Source organism: Quercus robur, chromosome 8 (assembly GCF_932294415.1).
Source record: "Quercus robur chromosome 8, dhQueRobu3.1, whole genome shotgun sequence".
In the NCBI taxonomy this organism is placed as follows: domain Eukaryota; kingdom Viridiplantae; phylum Streptophyta; class Magnoliopsida; order Fagales; family Fagaceae; genus Quercus; species Quercus robur.
Genome location: NC_065541.1, coordinates 20,525,743 through 20,545,770, shown reverse-complemented (window position 1 = coordinate 20,545,770; position 20,028 = coordinate 20,525,743). Strand labels below are relative to the sequence as shown.

Genomic DNA, 20,028 nt, shown 5'->3' with positions numbered 1-20,028 from the left:
TTCTATTTTAACATAACCACTTTTCAAAACTACCCACATCAGTTTATCTATTCTACACTTGATTCTATTTAAATAATTTTTTTATTCTTTTTTATTATTAATTTCATCTCTCTCTCTCTCTCTCTCTCTCTCTCTCTCTCTCTCTCTCTCTCATCCCAAACCACAAACACTCACACAGTTTTCCTCATTTCATCCATTCACACAAAGACACCTTCGCTCTTTCTCTTAAGAATTTCCCTCATATTCTCTCTCTCCTTTGAGCTCTCTCTTACATAGAGCCACGACCTCCACCTCTCTATTCCTCATCGGATCGCTACTCTCCTTTTTGAAATGATCATTCAAAGCGACAGAGGCAACAACGGCATACTTGGCGTCAGTGACAATTTGGGTTTGATTTTGGGTTTGGGTTGATGGGATTTCCATTGAAGGTTTGATTTTGGGTTTTCCATTGATGGGTTTGGGTTGATTTTTTATTTGATTTTCCATTGATTTTGGATTTGATTTTCCTTTGATTTTGGGTTGATTTTGTGATTGGATTATCGTGTAATATAATGGGTTGTGGTGGTGATGGTGGGTGGATTTATAGAGAAATTATGTGTTGTTTAAACAGAGAGAGAGAGAGAGAGAGAGAGACACACACACACACACACACAAACATAGAAGTAAGTGAGAAAGAGAAAAATTAATAATATATCAAAGACAAAACTACATTAATCGTGTATATTTTACATGATTATTGTAGCAATTATGTAAGTTTACACAATTTTAGCTTAACCAATGTGAGAGAATTTTGGGACTAAATGTGTAAAATTAGACACATTTTCTATTTTATATTCAGTGATGTAAATGCTCTAACTCCTCTCTTAATTAATTATTCTCTTAATAATATATTTTTAGTACATTTTAAATTAAATATGTTAAAACTCAAAATAACTGAAGATGAATAAAGATATGAGTTATAATAAAATTTGTTAAAGAAAGAGTTACTTGTATGTAAGTTAGATTAAATAAATTAAGAGAAGTTTTCTAAATTAATAAATAACATGTAGGTTATGTGAAGGGTTGGAAGACTATATATATGGCTATGCTATGGACTAATTTCATATCAAGAGTGAATGAAGAGAAATAGTTAAAAGCAAAGAGTATTGTGTGAGAGAGTGAATTCAATAATATTCCTAAATACTTGAGAGATTTCGGGCCAAAGAAAAGTGTTATGGTGGAGTTTTGGGCTTGAACACTTTGTGTAGAAGTTGTTATAGCCATACAACATTTGTTGGGCTGTTGTATCTTGGGGGAGACAAATCAGAGAAGGTCTGCACCGGTTACAAAAATTATCCAACCAAGGGCTTGAATCTCCTTAAAGAGAGCGAGTGTCGTGCCTCAATCCAAATAGTGTTGTGTAATTCATCTCTTCAAATTAATAATATTCAGTGTATTATTCAGTTTCTCTTTGTGTTGTTTCCATTATTATTGTGTTTGCACCAACAATTTTAAGAAAATTCAACACATGGAGCCTACACAAAAGAAACCAAATGAGCCTATTGGAGATCTCAACAAGCCCTTTCGCTTTAAGGGAGCCCACTTCAAGAGGTGGAAAGGAAAGGTCCTCTTTTACTTGAGTCTTCTCAAAGTTGCCTACATCCTCACTGACAAAAATCCATCAAAGGTTTCTACCGATGAGATGAGTAAGGAAGAATTTAGTCTCTATCAAGAAAAAATAGATAAGTATACAAAAGATGAATATAATTGTCGCTCTTATCTTTTGAATTGTCTTGCCAATCATTTCTATGATTATTATGATACAACTTACAATTCTGCCAAGAAAATTTGGAAAGCTTTACAAAGCAAGTATGATACCAAGGAGGCTGGTGCAAAGAAGTATGCTGCTAGTAGATTTTTCTGTTACCAAATGGTGGATGGAAAATCGGTGGTGGATCAAGCACAAGACTTCCAAATGATTGTGGCAGAATTGAGATCCGAAGGCATAAAGATTGGAGACAATTTGGTAGTAGTTGGCATAATTGATAAATTACCACAATCTTGGAGGGAGTTCCAAAAGACTTTGCGGCACAAACAAATGAGACATCCTTGGAGACTTTGATCACACGCATTCGTGTGGAGGCGGAGGCTAAAGGACAAGATGCACTCATGACACAAGAGAGCAATGGTAATTCCACCACAAAGGTAAACCTTATTTCAGCCAATAATAATATGCCCAAAAATTATTTTTCTAAAAATGGTCAATTGAAGCCTAAAAAGAAAGCTTTTAAAAATAATAATTGACCTCAAGAAAGGGGAAACCCGAATAAAAATTACAATAAGAACCAAGGACCCCCTTCACAAGATCAATTTAATAGATCATGTTTTGTCTGTGGCAAGAGTGGGCATATTGCTCGATTTTGCAAATTTCGGAAACGTGAATCTGTCCTGCAAGCTAACATAACCGAAGAGCCTTTAGTGGCTATGATTATAGACATTAATATGGTGCAATATGTTGAAGGGTGGTGGGCAGATTCTGGTGCTAATAGGCACGTCTGTAATGACAAAAATTGGTTCAAATTGTACACTCCTTTTGAAGAAGAAAAAACCGTTATGTTTGGTGACTCTAGTAAAACCAAGGTTCTTGGGAGTGGTGAGGTTGAATTGAAATTCACTTCTGGACGTGTGCTAACATTGAAAGATGTTTTTTATACTCCATGCATGAGGAAGAATTTGATGTCAAGTTTTTTGCTTAACAAGGCTAGCTTCGAGCAAACTATGGAATCTAATAATTATGTAATCACTAAAAATGGATTATTTGTGGGCAAGGGTTATGCTTGTGATGGAATGTTTAAATTGAATGTTGAGAATAATAAAGCGTCTACCAGTTCAATTTATATGCTTTCTTCTATTAATTTTTGGCATGCTCGTTTGTGTCATATAAATAGTAGATATGTGGGAATCATGAGTAGTTTAGGATTAATTCTGAGACTGTCAAAAGATTTTGAAAAATGTGAAACTTGTAGTCAAGCTAAGATTACAAAATAGCCTCATAAAAGTGTTGTAAGAAATACCAAATTGCTTGAGTTAATTCACTCCAATTTATGTGAATTTGAGGGAATTTTAACTCGTGGAGGAAATAGATATATTGTATCTGTTTGGATCCAGCGTTTAGCTGAGTCTTTCTACGTTTGCGTTTTACACTTCGTGGGACCCACGCTACAGTGTGTAAAAATAAACGCGCAACTCTTCCCAACTGAAACGCAGGATGAAATCAGCTTAAACGCACCGTTTCAATGCTGGGCGTGTGCGTGTATTGTTCTTCACCGTTCTTCGTGTTCTTCACCGATCAAACCCAGAACATGACTATTCATGTTCTTGAAATCCAACAAACCCATCAACCAACAAGTGATCAAAACGGTAAAACCAAAACCATATGAATCAAACCCATGTGAAAAAAAAAAATCAAAAAAAAAAAATCAAAAATCAAACCCAACAACCGATCAAACGATCAAACCCAGCAAACGTAATCGATCAAACGGATCTACCCAGCAAACGGAATCAAACCCGGCAAACCCACCGCCAATCAACCCATCAACCACCACCGACTTCCGATCAACCCATCAAACCCCCCGCCGATCAACCCATCCACCACCACCGAGTTCCTAAATCAAACCCATCAAACCCATTGCCGATCAACCCATCAAACCCACTGCCGATCAATCTATCCACCACCACCGAGTTCCCAAATCAAGAAACTAAAACATTAGTTCTTCATAAGACCAAACTCCATGGGAGAAAGAGAGAGGAAACTCCACCTCGTGCATATCGAAGAGAGAGAGAAATCGATGTCTACCGGGAAAGGAGTAAAAAAAAGGCTACTGAGGAAGGAGTGAAATAAAAAAATATTAAAAAACAAAACAAAAACAAAAACGCGCTACAGTAGTTTCAATCCCAAAAACGCTCTACAGTAGTTAAATTATTTGCTACAGTATTTTCAGTTTTCAGTTTCAGCAACAATAAGTTCAATCCAAACAGACCCATTATCACTTTTATTGATGATTTCTCAAAATATACAACTATTTATTTGTTGAAAAATAAAAGTGATGCTTTTGAAAATTTTCAAGATTTTTTAAAAGAAGATGAAAATCAATTCGATAGAAAAATAAAAAGAATAAGAAGTGATAGAGACCGTGAGTATGAATCAAGTGCATTCAACTTATTTGTTCAGTCTTTGGGAATTATCCATGAAACTACTGCACCATATTCACCTGCTTCTAATGGTGTGGCTGAAAGAAAAAATAGAACTTTAATTGAGTTAACAAATGCCATGTTAATTGAATCTGGTGCACCTTTACATTTTTGGGATGAAGCTATTTTAACTGCATGTCATGTTTTAAATAGGGTGCCACATAAAAAATCACATTCCATACCTTTTGAAATGTGGAAAGGACATAAGCCAAATTTGAGATATTTGAGAGTATGGGGTTGTCTTGCTTATGGAAATCTTACTGACCCTAAAATACCTAAATTAGGTATAAGAGCAACTACCTATACTTTTCTTGGTTATGCGATTTATAGTGCAGCCTATAGATTTTTTGATCTTGAAAATAAAATAATTTTTGAATCTAGTAATGCAATTTTTCATGAAGAAAAATTTCCTTTTAAATTGAAAAATAATGGGGGTGAAGAAAATATTTTGTCACAATCTAGTTCTTCTACTTCACATTTATGAAATCAAGAAAATTTTGAAATGGAACCTAGAAGGAGTAAAAGAGCTAGAGTTGAAAAGGATTTTGGTCCTGATTATTATGTTTTTAACATTAAGGAAAATCCCCAAAATTTAAAAGAGGTTTTAACCTAACTTGATGCTATATTTTGGAAAGAGACTGTAAATGATGAGATGGAATCTCTAATTTCTAATAGAACTTGGAAATTAGTAGATCTTCCACAGGGTTGTAAGACCATAGGTTGTAAATGGGTCCTTAGAAAAAATTTGAAACTGGATAGATCAATAGATAAGTTTAAAGCTAGACTTGTTGCAAAAGGCTTTAAACAAAAAGCTGATCTTGATTTCTTTAATACATTTTCTTCGGTAACAAGAATTACATCTATTAGATTGTTAATTGCTATTGCTACAATTTTTTATTTGAAAATTCATCAAATGGATGTAAAAACTGCTTTTCTAAATAGGGACCTAGAGGAAGAGATTTATATAGATAAACCCGAAGGCTTTGTAGAGCTTGGACAAGAAAGCAAGGAATGTAACCTAACTAAATCCCTATATATCTTAAAACAAGCACCTAAGTAGTGGCATGAAAAGTTTGATTCCTGCATGATTGAAAATGATTATAAATCAAATGAATGTGATAAATGTATTTATTCTAAATCTTGGAATAATTTACATGTTATTATTAGCTTCTATGTGGATAATATGTTGATTTTTGGCTCAAATATGCATGTTATAAATGAGACAAAAAATATGTTAAAAAGCCATTTTGATATGAAAGATCTTGGTGAGGCTAATTTCATTTTGGACATGAAAATTACAAAAACATGTGATGGAAGATATCTTGATCAATCAAATTATTTTGAGAAAATATTGAGAAAATATAATTTTCATGATCACAAAAGTGTAGCTACTCCTTTTGATTCTAGTGTTCATTTATTTCCTGTGAATAATGATGATGAGATTTTCAATCAAAAGGATCATGCTAGTATCATTGGTAGTTTGCGTTATGCTACTGATTGTACTGGACTTGACATTGCATATGCAGTAGGAGTGCTTAGCATATTTACTAGCAAGCCTAGTAAAGATCATTGGCTAATTATTGAGCGAGTCATAAGATATTTAATTGGTACAAAAAACTATGGCTTATTTTATAAAAAGTACCCTGCTATGATTGAAGCTTTTAGTGATGCTGATTAGAATACTTTGTCAAGTGATTCTTTCTCTACCACTGGTTATATTTTTACCTTAGGTAGTGGTGCTATTTGTTGGAAATCTAAAAAACAAACAATAATTGCTAATTCAACAATGGAAGCTGAATTAATAGCATTAGCTTCAGCTAGTGAAGAGGCAAATTGGCTTAGAGATTTGTTATATGAAATTCCACTTTGGGAAAAGCCAATTTCACCTATATTAATTCATTGTGATAGCACGACCACAATTCGTAGAGTTAAAAACCGTTACTACGATAGTAAATCTAGACCTCTAAGAAGAAAGCACAGTACCGTGCGATCTTTTTTGAGTAATGGCATCATAACTGTGGATTATATTAAATCTAATGATAATCTTGCAGATCCATTTACTAAGGCCTTGGCAAAAGATAGGGTCTAGAATACATCGAGGGGGATGGGACTAAAGTCCATAGAATCATGAGCCATGTATAAGGATATCCAATCCAAGGACCAGAGATCCTGAGAATTGGGTTCAATAGGAAAAATGAATCATACGATGGTCGTAAGAAATGCACTATTCGTTTTTTAAAATTATTTATTTTGTAAATAATTTTGTAATTGTTCATCCCCATGATGTAAGTGCATTTATCCTGTAATGTGGAAAGGTTGAGTAAAAAACTCTTAATGAAATTTGTAGCTCGTATGAGTGAAGTGTCAAAATTACAGGAACACCCTTGACAAAATTTCACCTATGTGAGTGTGGGGGTGGGGCCGCTCCCTATGATATTTGGACTTAATCTCTAATACATTCATGAAACTGGGATCAACACACGGCCGTAAAGTGCTAGCTATAAAAGCTCATGTCAACACCTAGATCATTATGTGTGAGCAATAATATTTTATTTCCCTTAAGCAATCATAGTTCAAGTCGGAGACCACTACTGACTCTGGAGTAGAGATTGTTGTTTCACTAAGTGAAGGTTCAATGCATAGCACACCTTCATGATACATAATAATCCATCTTTGCCTAGTAATCTCTCATTTTCCAAATTTAATATTAAAATTAGTGGGGGAATGTTAGTACATTTTAAATTAAATATGTTAAAACTCAAAATAACTGAAGATGAATAAAGAGATGAGTTATAATAAAATTTGTTAAAAAAAGAGTTACTTGTATGTAAGTTAGATTAAATAAATTAAGAGAAGTTTTTTAAATTAATAAATAACATGTAGGTTATGTGAGGGATTGGAAGACTATATATATGGCTATGCTATGGACTAATTTCATATCAAGAGTGAATGAAGAAAAATAGTTAAAAGCAAAGAGTATTGTGTGAGAGAGTGAATTCAATAATATTCCTAAATACTTAAGAGATTTCGGGCCGAAGAAAGGTGTTCTTCTGGTGGAGCTTTGGGCTTGAACACTTTGTGCAGAAGTTATTCTAGCCATACAACATTTGTTGAGCTATTGTATCCTGGGGGAGACAAGTCAGAGAAGGTCTGCACCGGTTACAAAGATTAGCCAACCAAGGGCTTGAATCTTCTTAAAGAGAGCGAGTGCCGCGCCTTAGTTCAAATAGTGTTGTGTAATTCATCTCTTCAAAATAATAATATTCAACGTATTATTCAGTTTCTATTTGTGTTGTTTCCATTATTATTGTGTTTGCACCAACATACACTACAACAAAATGTATTTTTAGTGACGAAAAAATTTGTCACTAAAAGTCTAGTTTTTCGTCACTAAGAACCTTTAGTGACAAAATTCGTTTCGTCGCTGTAGCTCCGTCGCTAAAAGTCCTAGCGACGAAAAATTTCGTCACTAAAAGTCCGATTTATTTAAAAAAGAAAAAAACTTTTAGCGATGAAAACATTTCGTCGCTAAATGTTTTCCTTGCTAAAAACAGTATTTAGTGACGAAAATATTTCGTCACTAAAACCATTTCAGTTTATTTTCGTCACTAAAACCATTTCAGTTTATATAGGGGTCTTTAGCGACGTAATATTTCCGTTGTTAATGCTCATTTCGTCGTCGCAAAAGGTATTTTTTATGTTTTTTAGTGACGAATGTCAGTTTCGTCACTAAAGAACCCAAGCTTTATTAAAATTTAGAGACGAAATTCATATTTCATCACTAAAGCATACTTTTAGGGACGAAATGTGATTTCGTCGCTAAAAACATATAAGTGCAAAACTATTATTATTTTTAGTGACAAAATTCATATTTCGTCACTAAAAACATATAAGTGCAAAACTATTATTATTTTTAGTGACGACTATTTTTCATCACTAATTCTTACTTATAGCAACGAAAGTATTTTCGTCACTAAAACTATCCACAGTAATACCTACAGTGACGAAATATTTCGTCACTAAAAATTTCAACTTTTAGCGACGAAATATTTCGTCACTATAGATTAATTAAGCTGGCATCAAAATTCCCTCCGTTGGCGATCATTTTTCAAATCACAATAGCGACGAAATTTATTTTTCGTCGCTAAATGTTATAATTTTTTTTCATTATTAGTGACGAAATTCATATTTCATCACTAAAGCTGTATTTTTAGTGACGAAAAATATTTTCTCACTAATTTTCGTCACTAAAAATACATTTTGTTGTAATGATATATCAAATACAAAACTACATTAATCGTGTATGTTTACACGGTTATTGTAACAATTATGTAAGTTTACACAATTTTAGCTTAACCGATGTGAGAGAATTTTGGGACTAAATGTGTAAAATTAGACACATTTTCTATTTTACATTCAGTGATGTAAATGCTCTAACTCCTCTCTTAATAAGTATTACGCTTCTATAGCACCACATTAGCAGACACATCATTCACCTATTTCCTACACTTTCTCTCACCTTACAATTACACGTCCTCAACATTTTCCCTTCACTTTTACATTTTTATCTCCCAACTACTGTATACCTTAATATTACAACTCATTTATCACTTCATCTTCCTTTTATTTTGATTATTCTTCTCCCCATTTTATTTACTATAAAAAAAAATTGTTATTTTCTTTTACATTCAATCAATATTTTCCCACACAAAAGGTAAATACTCTCTATGTCTCTATTTGTTTTTGGTGGATTTTTAATTTTTTATTGCATATTTACTTTAGGTTGATAAATTTTGTGTTGAACTCTACTTTAGGTTAATGTAATTTGGTTATGTTTTAATTTTTTTTTTATCTTTTTTTTTTCTTCTCTTTAATTAATAGATGTTATCCTATAACATTATATAGTATACAATGATATAATGTTATTCTAATATGTAACATAGCTTGGATAATTTTTACAACTATACATTTTTTTAGTTAATTTTTAGATATTTTGGAAGTTTGGAATTTGAATTTTTATCAAAATACAATTTACATGTTGTTGTGCAAATAGCACCCCAAGACTCAAATCAATAACAGTAAATTAGTGAAAATTAAATAACAATCACACACAAAGAACACAAGAATTTACGTGGTTTGGCAAACTGCTTACCACCATGGAGACGACGGAGAAATTTCACTATAAAAAATAGGGAAATACAATAATACACAATAACACTCTCAAGAAACCCAAATCCCAATACACCCTAACTCTCTCTCACCCACAAGACAAGAAAACACTATTCTTCTTCTTATGTGGCTGCTGCTAGGCTTTTAGGAATTGTCTAACTCTCTCTTGCCCTACAACACAAACCTAATATATATATATATATATATATGTGTGTGTGTGTGTGTGTGTGTGTGTGTGTGTGTGTGTGTCATAGATCAGCTGTACTTGGATTTATATTCCTAGTTGTATTCGGTTTTGAAGACCGAATTGGGCTTGGTAATTCAAGCCACACAGGGCCCAACATCAACACATGTCTATATATTTGAATGTGCCTTTCAATTATTTGAGTAATATCAATTCTAAATTTGTGATGAGATTTGACTATAATTCTAGCTTCTCTTGCCAAACTCTAAAGACATCTTATTCAATGGCATTTCTCGAGTTGAAGCGGTGGTTCTTCATAATTTTTTTTTTTTATAGCTTTAGATTCCATTTGGTAACGGTGTTTAAATAACGAAAACTGTTGTTTAAATATCACAATACGTATTTTTCACACACGTATTTCTACAAAACTTAAACAACGTTGCTAGAAATATCTTACCAAATAGGCCCTTAATTTTCTGAAATATAGTATTAAAAAGGTAATATTGAGTGTGGTAAGCTCTATTCATTAGTTTGTGAAATTGCTAATGTGTCTTGTTGTTATTGGAGGCTGTAAACCATGTGTTTTACGCCAAGACCAGACTCAATTAAAACTATAACCTAAATCTTGTTCCAAATAAATTAATTGAACTAGTCGCTAACCCGTGCGATGCACGGGAAAGCTACCAATTTTTTCCAAATGATGTGACATTAGCTTTTGGAATTCAGCATCGATTCTCTGGTAGCACATTCTTATTTTTCAATTTCATTTATTTGATATCTTCCACTAAATATTCAATGCATTCAACAACAACAAAAGATGCAACCAAAGCTCTCTTCAGGTTTTTCTCCTTCTCATGTCCATTGATTTGCTCTTAATTTGAGGGCAATTGAAACAGCAGGGGGGCTATTTGAAATTTTGAGTAACATTAAGAGTTTGCTTGCTTAGTAGATTCATCGCAACTTGTGTAACAATCTAGGATAGGTACTTGCATATACCTAATATTAAATTCAAGTCTATTAAAGGTGAGATAACAGTGGATCTTTTCTTTATAAGTAAATATTAGACTTTATAAAGAGAAAGAGCAATTATGTAATCTGATCTTTTGTTCAATTTGGTGCCGCCCCATCCAAAACCACCCCATTGACATCCCTAAAGCAGTAGAAAAGTCAAACAGATTGAAGCCATACTTTCTGCATATCTAATTATGTAACAGCACACTCCTGTTGTTTTGAATGTGGCACAAACATTATTGACTGGCAATTGCAAACATATATATCAGGAGACTTAATAATAGAGTCAGTCAAAGGGACATGAAAACTTACTGAACATTCATCTCAATGTTTGCAATTACAATATGTTCTGTGCAGCTAAATAATTTAACAAAGGAGAACACAATTCTAGTTGAGAAGTTACTGTGTAAGTACTATATATTTATCTTACGTATTGCTAAGATTATGTACAACAACATAGATGGTGACAACAAAGAGATTCTATTTTCCAAGAATGATGCTATCAGTGCTACCTGTGCAAAAACATATGAGGAAGCAATCACAGGGTCATTGGATAAAAGTCTCCAGGCATGTATTCCTTGGATATTTTTTAATTTGTATGATAAGTGTCTTTGTATGTGTTTAGATTGAAGGGAAAGTAGGGATTGCAATGTTCTTAGCAATACTGGCCACGGGCCAGGATAGACAGCCATGGGATTAGGCCAGAGACAGAAAATAGGCATTGATTTAGGTGCGCACAGGACTAAATAGCACTTACATCACATGATATGTGTAAGCTTATAATTTTTATGATGTATTTCTCTGTATAATTAATTAAAATGATTATCTAAGTGTGTGCACAAAAACTACAATTCAATCAACTCTAGAACACAAAAACAAATGGCTCAGTTTCAAAAACATAAACATATAACTAAAATTAAAAAAAAAGTTAAGAAATCCACACTAAAATAGTAGCTCAATTTCCACAAAAAAGTTAAGAAATCCACACTAAAATTGACCAATAGCTCAGTTTCCATACAAAAACATAAACATATAACTAAAATTCAAAAAAAAATTAAGAAATCCACACTAAAATAGTAGCTCAGTTTCCACAAAAAAGTTAAGAAATCCACACTAAAATTGACCAATAGCTCAGTTTCCATACAAAAACATAAACATATAACTAAAATTCAAAAAAAAAATTAAGAAAAGCATACCTTTAACTCTGATTCGAATGGAGGAAAAGAATGAAGAGAAAGGCAATAACAATAAACCTAGAAATTGAATAGCCGTGAAAAAAAAAAGCATTATGAAAGGTTTATATATATAGTTATAGAGTCCTAATATATATAGAGTTCGGATTCAAGAAAAAAATATAGGTTTATAAGATAATAATACCTGTGGGCCGGTCTCGACAGGCTGGGTCGATTGCATTGCCGACCGACCCAGCCTAGTTTTCACGGGCTGGTGAAGAGTGGAAACTGAGCGAAGTGGATATGGGTATGGTGGGATCTGTGGCCATGGGCTTGCCGTAGAAAGGAAGAAGCAGAGGATCAGTCTGTTGGGTCGGATCGGTATCGGGCTGTTGGGTCTTGCCGTGGAAAGGGAGAGGCAGCAAATCGATGGATCGGTGCTTTGAAGAAGGTGTCGTTGGGTCTTGTCGTGGAAAGGAAGAGGCAGAGGATCGGTCTGTTGGGTCGGATCGGGGAAGAGGCAGAGGATCGGTCTGTTGGGTCTTGCCGTGGAAAGGAAATGGCATAGAATCGGTGTTTTATTTTCATGTGGGAGGAAGGTAATGGCAGAGCGTCAAAAGAGAAGGCTTTCGTGTGGGAGGAAGGCAATGGCAGAGTGTCAAAAGAGAAGGCAGTCGTGTGGGAGGAAGGTAATGGGAGAAGGCAGTCGGGTAGTGTTTTATTTTATTTATTTATTTATTTATTTATTTATTTTTTTAATGTTACGTTGACATGGAAAAATGTGGAAGTTTCAAAAGCTTCGATTATATATATATATATATATATATATATTAGATAATGGGTATTATTAACTATTTATCATAATTAGATCAATTATATACTTGACCCGATTCTCAAAAAAAAATAAAATAAAATACTTGACCCAGTTTTATGACTCGATCCATAAAATATTAATAAATGTATGGTATATGTTATAGAGTTACCCCTTACACTAGAAAAAAAAGCTCATAAAAACACATAATTATATTTTTAAAATATATATTATTAGAAATATGATTTTTTTAGTTGTATTAGAAATATGATAGTATAATACTAAATACGTTTATTTTTTTTTAACATTATCAGTCATTTCACAACACCTTTTAAAACACAATTTTTACATTATTTTAAAAACTCAGTTGTTAATAGGAAAAATTCTTACGAGGAGCATCTTTTTGGCACTTTACGGTTGGGACTTTGGGAAAAAGGATTTGATTAAAGTTTGGTTCGAGAGAACACGAACAACGGCAATCTTGCACAGCACAACGCACCGACTCAAAGAAGTAGAAGTGCAGAATTAGAATTGAACATCCTCAGTTAGAGAGAGAGAGAGATATGGCGGACCGTTTCTTCCCAAACGAAATGCCAGACTTCGTAGCAGAGGACGAAGCATCCTCAGCCTCTGGAAGTGGAGGACCCAATGACTCACTCACGAAACTCCTCCATCTTCCCTACAAAACGCTCTCCCACAAACTCCAAAAATCAGCTCTCGACCTCAAACAAATGGTATCTACTCCACAACACACCACTCCACACAATTGATTTATGGGGCTATTTTGGTTTATGGGTTTTTGCTATTTTGGGTTTTTAGGAATGCCCACCAAGTCTGACAAGACTTTTGCTTTTCATGTAAACTATGGGTTTATGGAACTTTAATTGGGATTTTGGAGATGGGTTCAAGTGAAGCAATACGTGGTTGTGGTTTTATGGTTTCAGGTCGTGAGGGAGACATGGGGACTGAGTCCGAGTGGGAAGCGTGTGAATGATTTCACACTGTACACTGGTGCTCTTGGGACTGCTTTTCTGCTTTTTAAATCTTACCAACTCACCAAAGATGCCAATGATCTTAAGTTGTGCTCTCAGATTGTCGAGGCTTGTGATTCAGCTTCTGCAGATTCAGGGTACGCGTAGCTTCTTTCTTGAAATGGTCTCAAATTGGCTTTCAAGTTGAAATAAATTCTGTAGAACTGCCATTTAAAAACGAACATTTTGATCAACCAAGATTGTGTAGGATCTCAACTTTTCAGCTTTATTTCTAGTTTACTCAGAATTTGATATTGCCCAAAGTAAAGGGAATTGTGCGCCCACTCGTGTCATGTGCTAGTTTTTACCCTATATTTTTTTGGGTTTGTATTTATGCTCAAATTGAGTGGAAACCTGCAAACAATGCAATTCACTTGTTGCTTAGTCCATTTTGATGTTTTTGTGCTGTTTTTTATTTTGTATTCCTTTTGTTTAGTATTGATAGAAGTGTGCGACAGAAAGCAAGATCTTGTGTGACATTTATATAACCGTGAGTGCAATTGTAGCTTACCATTTGCTTGAAATGAGGTAATTAGCTCAACTAGGGCTGTCCTATGTTGTGCGAAATTTCTTAAGTTTATTGAAAGAGTTTGGACCCAACTGAAGATTCTAAAACATAGCTTACTGCCATGAATAATGAACAAATCAGATGAAGTAGGGTTGTTATGTGGTCTACTTACAAAACATAGAAGAAAATTTCTTTTCAGGTTGTTATACAATTCTTAATTTGAATAGTAAATTGCACACCTAAGTGCCGTTTCAGTTCTAGCTTACCTGCCATTGCAGATGAACAATATAACTTGATTAGGTTTGTTACGTGATGCTTGGAACTGTAGGCGTGTGACATTTATTTGTGGAAGGGCTGGTGTTTGTGCTCTTGGGGCTGTGACAGCAAAGCATGCTGGTGATGAAAGACTGCTTGGGCACTACTTAAGACAATTTAAAGAGGTACTTAGCATTTCAATACATTGATTTATTTGTTTCCTTAGAATTTACTATTCATAGTTATTAAAGAAATTTTTTTTTATATTAATCTTGAGATTCATTTTTGCCCTTGCGAGCAGATCAAACTGCCTAGTGATTTGCCAAATGAATTATTATATGGGAGAGTAGGGTTCTTGTGGGCCTGTTCATTCTTAAATAAGCATGTTGATAAAGATACCATATCAGCTGCCCAAACAGTGAGACATTTTTGCTCTATGATATCTTTTGATTTAAGAAATTCAGAAGAATTCTTCCCTAATTAGATTTCTCATTTGTGTAGAGACCTGTTGTGGATGACGTAATAAAGGCTGGTAGACGAATGTCAAGCAAGGGAAAATGTCCATTGATGTATGAATGGCATGGGAAGAAGTACTGGGGTGCTGCCCATGGACTTGCAGGGATTATGCATGTTTTGATGGACATGGAACTGAAACCAGATGAGTTGGAGGATGTCAAGGGCACACTGCATTATATGATAAAGAATCGTTACCCTAGTGGCAATTATCCTTCAAGTGAAGGAAGTGAATCAGACCGTCTAGTGCATTGGTGCCATGGTGCTCCTGGGGTTGCCCTTACACTTGTAAAGGCAGCTGAGGTAAACTTTTTTTTTGGAGGGGGGGGGGGGTGGTTGGGGTGGGGGAGCAGTTGGGGGATAAGTAAGGTAATCGTTATCAAGCTTACCATTTTCCACTACTAACTAATTATACAAAGTTATTCAATACAATAGTCATGGTCGTTCAAAGATCTTGCTGACAAAAGCTCTGATAGGATCTGAAATTTATATTTTACTCTTGGTTTGGTAAGCAGGTGGTTTAGCATACTGCTAAGATACCACTTCTTTTGGGGGTTTGAAGATTTATGATGAAATTTGGTTTAATTTCAATTTTCATCCCTCAAATTTATGTTGCAATTTCATCCTTGATATATATATTTTTTTATTGTTGATTTCATCCTTCTGTCCATCTATTGATAAATTAGACCAAGCTATATCAGCTTTTTATAACATGCCAACTTAACATTCCATGCATCACATATGCAATTTCTTTAACAGCAGATGATGGAAGGATGAAATTGATACTTTCAATAAAAAAAACTTAGAGATGAAATTTCAAATATTTAAAATTGTGATGAAAATTGATCTTAAACTAAATTTTAGTGACCAAAACTGTGTTTTACCCTAAAATTTATATAGTTGGTAATATGATGCAAGTGATAAGCTTGTAGCTGGTGCTATTCTGTGAAAGTGAAAAGGAGTCTTGGTCATTTGGTAGACAAGCAATCCATTTTCAATGCCAATAAAAAAGTTCAAACACACCTATAGTACAGTTTGATTTTTAGGGTTCTGTTTCCTAAATGGCCAAATAAAATCTTCTTTAATGACAGACTTGGTGTGTGCATTAATTCTCTAGCCGTGTTAGGGAAACAGCTTTTTCAGGAACTCATGTCTGTCATGTTTACAATCTTTAAATTATCAGGTTTTTGGAGATAAGGAGTTTCTTCAAGCAGCTGTGGATGCAGGGGAGGTGGTATGGAAGCGGGGTCTGCTTAAGCGAGTGGGAATATGCCATGGCATAAGTGGGAACACCTATGTGTTTCTTTCTCTCTACCGATTAACAAGTAATGTCGAGTTCTTATACAGGGCAAAAGCATTTGCTTGCTTTCTGCTTGATAGAGCACAAAAACTTATATCAGAGGGAAAGATGCATGGAGGTGATCGCCCCTATTCACTTTTTGAAGGTATTGGAGGAATGGCTTATCTTTTTTTGGACATGACTGAACCATCTGATGCCAGGTTCCCTGCATATGAACTTTAAGATGCTTTTGATATAATAAATGAATCGAAGTACATGTATATGTCAACTTTTGTGTATATTGTGACTCTTTAGATATGAAAATATAGTTAACTTGTAAATTGGCTCCTAATTTTCAATATTAGTTTCTTTCACTGAGAGACAATGCATTAAGAAAAACAATGCAACAAAGATTTTTTTCCCTGTATATCTTATCGGAATGTGTATTATGAATTTATTGATAATTTTTTCTTGAGTTGTAGACATCATCTGCAATTTTACATTAGTAGGGGGATTGTTTTGTGCGTAAGCTGAGGCTATCTGTGTTTGTTAATGTACATTACCTGAAATAAATTTTGCCATTTATAATTATGTGATGATGACAAAGTTTGGTATTTGAATTACACCAATGCAATTCAGGGATATAAATTTTGTGGGCTCCTGTAGAGACCACTTGTCGCCCACAGCTCCCAAGTCTAATTTGGGAAGATTACATAGTAAGATGTAAAGGAACCTTTGCAAGTTTCTGTTTCAATAATATGAAAATGGACACACACAAAATGAAGAATACCAAAATTCCTTTCCTGTGCCTTTGTGGTTATTAAAATCATTTGGACTAGTTTCTCAAATTCCTTGGCAGAAAATGGTTCATTCAAACATAACCGGTGAATTCCTCTCTCAATTTTATAAATCACTATTTGATTCGTTGTGATATGTCCTTGATGTGATGCACATTATGATAATGTGATATTAATATTTTTGATTTATTTTATTTTTTCTAACATTACCATAATTTAAAATTTCAAAATATATTACATCATTTTAATCTCATCACATTCCTAAACAATTTAATGTTTTATTTTTGTATTGAGATTATATTAACGTAAGATTATAATAACGTAATAATACAACGTAATGTAACATCACGACGAACCAAACACCCCCTCAGAGTGGTTGTACAATATTAGAAGATGAGTAAGAAAATCACAACATCCAGTTAATTTGTACTTTGCAACGGGGTGAGTAATATTATTACGGTGTAATGTAACATCATGACGAACCAAACATTCCCTCAGAGTGGTTGTACAATATTAGAAGATGAGTAAGAAAATCACAACATCTAGGTAATTTGTACTTTGCAACAGGGTGACTAACTTTATTGACACTCGTAATAAGTAATCTACATCTACAAGAGAAAATTAGTTGCAACAACATGGCATTGGAGTCCAAACTCCACGCTCACCAGTGGACCCAGTCTCACTGATATCATCCTCTCCCACAGCAAAGATTAGTTGAAAGGACCTCAGGGCTCTTGGTTAGGCCAATCCAACAAGTTTCTCACTGACTTCCCAGACCTTCCGAGCCTTCTCTGCATCACTAGCTTCTTGAGACAACCGATTCTCAAATGATGCCGAGTCCTTGTTCCAGCTCCAGTAAACACCAGATTTCGTTAAGCTTGGATCATCCACAACCTAAATTACAAGCAACTTATTAGAATCATGCACAATAGAAAACCACAAAACATATGCATTATGGAGAGTAACAATCAGTGATTTTTTCTCTACTTCCTTTACCTGAGCAAGTCTTTTCCCTGCTTCATCTTCAGAGACGTAGCCCTTAGTGATGTACTTCTGGAATGGAGGGAAGAGGAGCCTGAACAAGGGGATGTGCTCCCTAAACAAGCCGGTTGTGGCAATGCAACCTGGGTAAAGGGAAGCAAATACAACGCCTGTATCCTCGTGGAAGCGCCTGTGGAACTCTTGCATGGTAAGCATATTGCAGACTTTGCTGTCCTTGTAGGCCTTAGCCCCATCAAAGTCTCCTCCATCGATCATGGCTGAGCTGTTTAGCCCATTTAAGCCCCCTGCAAGTCCCCTCAGGTCCCCAAGGTTGGCCTTAGGAGGTACATTTCCAGCCAGGGTATTTGTGTTACCTGATTTATTTTATAGAAATACCACATTCATTATATAATGTTGTAAGATAGTTTGGAATCCAAATACTTTAGAAAAATAATAATAAAGAACCTGCAAAATTGAGAACTGAATTAAAGTTTGAAGAAAAGTAGCCTATATTGTCAGGGATAAAGTCTGAATTTCAATAGCTTTGTGAAAGAGACACGCAGAACCACTAAAAAACTGTATTATTCAAAATGAACTAGTACCAGTAATTGAGCCAACGATGATGAGGCGTCTTGATGGGTAATCAGATTTCTGTAAGTCCTCGAGCAGCAACCGTGAAAGAAGGAAGTGACCAAGGTGGTTAGTGCCAACACTAAGCTCAAACCCTTCAGCAGTAAATGTAGGCTCCTTAGCAGTTGGCAAATAAACAGCAGCATTGCAGACTAACACGTCAAGTGGCCGGCCTGACCTCTTGAAGTTATCTACAAATTGACGGACACTGTCGAGCGAGGCAAGGTCCAAGTGCATTATGGTATAATTTTCCTTGGGAATGCCAGCAGATTTGGCAGCTCTTTCAGTCTTGAGGAAATCCCTGCAGGCCATAATTACATGCCATTTTCCGGTTTCAGCTAGAGCCTTAGCTGTGGCTAGACCCAATCCAGAGGAGGCACCAGTGATCACAACACTACCCTTTCTTAAAGTTTTCTTCCCCTCTGGTGCAGACCTGGTCACTGATGGAGTCGCAGTCACTGTCTGAGCTCTAACCGCCCCAACCCTTTGGTTGAATTCCCTCTGCAATCAAACCCCAGTTGTATTATACGCAAACCAATAAAGAATAAAAGGTCCAATCTTAGTTAGCCAAGAAAACAACAAAACACATTCTTTGACATGAAACCTAAACATCAGAGTTTAGCGTGTACTCCTACTCAAGTTAACAATTCATTCCTTCTAGCCTAGTTCTGTCTCTTCCTATAACATTTGCAGCATTATTGGTTAAATCAGTAACTTAAACCACATTTCTTATAAGACAAATTAAAAAGTATTCTTTTCCCATTACCAACGCTCATAAACATAAATGTGCGTGCTGATTTGCTTATTTGTAAAAAGCGTGTAAAAGTACAGTTGTAACTAGAAAAAGGAGACTTTTACAATGTTGTATATAAACAAATAAGCTAGTAAAAAAGCTAAATCAAACTAGAACATTAGTGAGAGAAAAACCAATTATGTTCTCTTTTAAAAAAGAAAAAAAAAAAGAGCAACTGATGTTGGTGTAAGTAACTACCTTGCACCTCAATCCAGAAGAGTTGAAATCAGCTTTGAGATGGTCTGAGAATGAAACTCCAAAGAGAGTTGAGTCCTTGGAGGATGAACCAGACTTTCCCTGCAATCATGCAGAACTCCCAAAATATCAAACCCACATTTTCCTTTTGGCAATATTAACAAAGAAGAAAAAATTCCCTAAGCGTGGCTAAGTTATAACATACCTCTTTAGGGATGGAGAATGCAGAAGGAAGAAGAGAAGTAGCCTGGAGAGCCATTATCACTTGCAATGCAAAGCTCCTCAACCACTTACAATTGGGTTTTCAAGTACTTTTCTTGCAAGTTTAAGAGGATAGACTTTGGGGTGACAAAAGTGAAGTTGAGCTTAAGCATTTGGAAAACTATGCTAAGTTTGTATTTATAGTGCTAAGTTTGTATTTATAGCGGTAGGATTTGGCTGATTTGTGACAAAAAAGTAACGTTTTTGG

The 20,028-nt window shown here is 34.8% G+C and overlaps 2 protein-coding genes across 2 annotated transcripts; one reads left to right on the top strand and one right to left on the bottom strand.

Moving 5' to 3' along the window:
• The first annotated feature begins 12,956 nt into the window (after nucleotides 1–12,956).
• LOC126694948 (lanC-like protein GCL2) lies at nucleotides 12,957–16,633 on the top strand. The gene is made up of 6 exons (XM_050391506.1): nucleotides 12,957–13,311; nucleotides 13,522–13,706; nucleotides 14,445–14,556; nucleotides 14,673–14,789; nucleotides 14,873–15,187; nucleotides 16,068–16,633. The coding sequence occupies exons 1-6, from the start codon at nucleotides 13,141–13,143 to the stop codon at nucleotides 16,404–16,406; spliced, it is 1,239 nt and encodes a 412-aa protein (XP_050247463.1). The 5' UTR covers nucleotides 12,957–13,140; the 3' UTR covers nucleotides 16,407–16,633.
• Nucleotides 16,634–17,383: 750 nt separating this feature from the next.
• On the bottom strand, nucleotides 17,384–19,959 carry LOC126694947 (protochlorophyllide reductase, chloroplastic). The gene is made up of 5 exons (XM_050391505.1): nucleotides 19,765–19,959; nucleotides 19,563–19,661; nucleotides 18,544–19,072; nucleotides 17,957–18,315; nucleotides 17,384–17,854 (listed from the first exon to the last, which is right to left on the bottom strand). Exons 1-5 carry the CDS (start codon nucleotides 19,816–19,818, stop codon nucleotides 17,699–17,701), a joined length of 1,197 nt encoding a protein of 398 aa, XP_050247462.1. The 5' UTR covers nucleotides 19,819–19,959; the 3' UTR covers nucleotides 17,384–17,698.
• Nucleotides 19,960–20,028: the final 69 nt, after the last annotated feature.

Bases quoted from the DNA above. Each gene is read 5' to 3' on its own strand.
- LOC126694948 (XM_050391506.1), top strand. From the start codon at position 13,141: ATGGCGGACCGTTTCTTCCCAAACGAAATGCCAGACTTCGTAGCAGAG. The intron at 13,312-13,521 runs GTATCTACTCCA...TTATGGTTTCAG, and splicing joins CTCTCGACCTCAAACAAATG to GTCGTGAGGGAGACATGGGG. The intron at 14,790-14,872 runs GTGAGACATTTT...TCATTTGTGTAG, and splicing joins CCATATCAGCTGCCCAAACA to AGACCTGTTGTGGATGACGT.
- LOC126694947 (XM_050391505.1), bottom strand. From the start codon at position 19,818: ATGGCTCTCCAGGCTACTTCTCTTCTTCCTTCTGCATTCTCCATCCCT. The intron at 19,662-19,764 runs GTATGTTATAAC...GCATGATTGCAG, and splicing joins CATTCTCCATCCCTAAAGAG to GGAAAGTCTGGTTCATCCTC. The intron at 19,073-19,562 runs GTAGTTACTTAC...GTTTGATTGCAG, and splicing joins CTTCTGGATTGAGGTGCAAG to AGGGAATTCAACCAAAGGGT.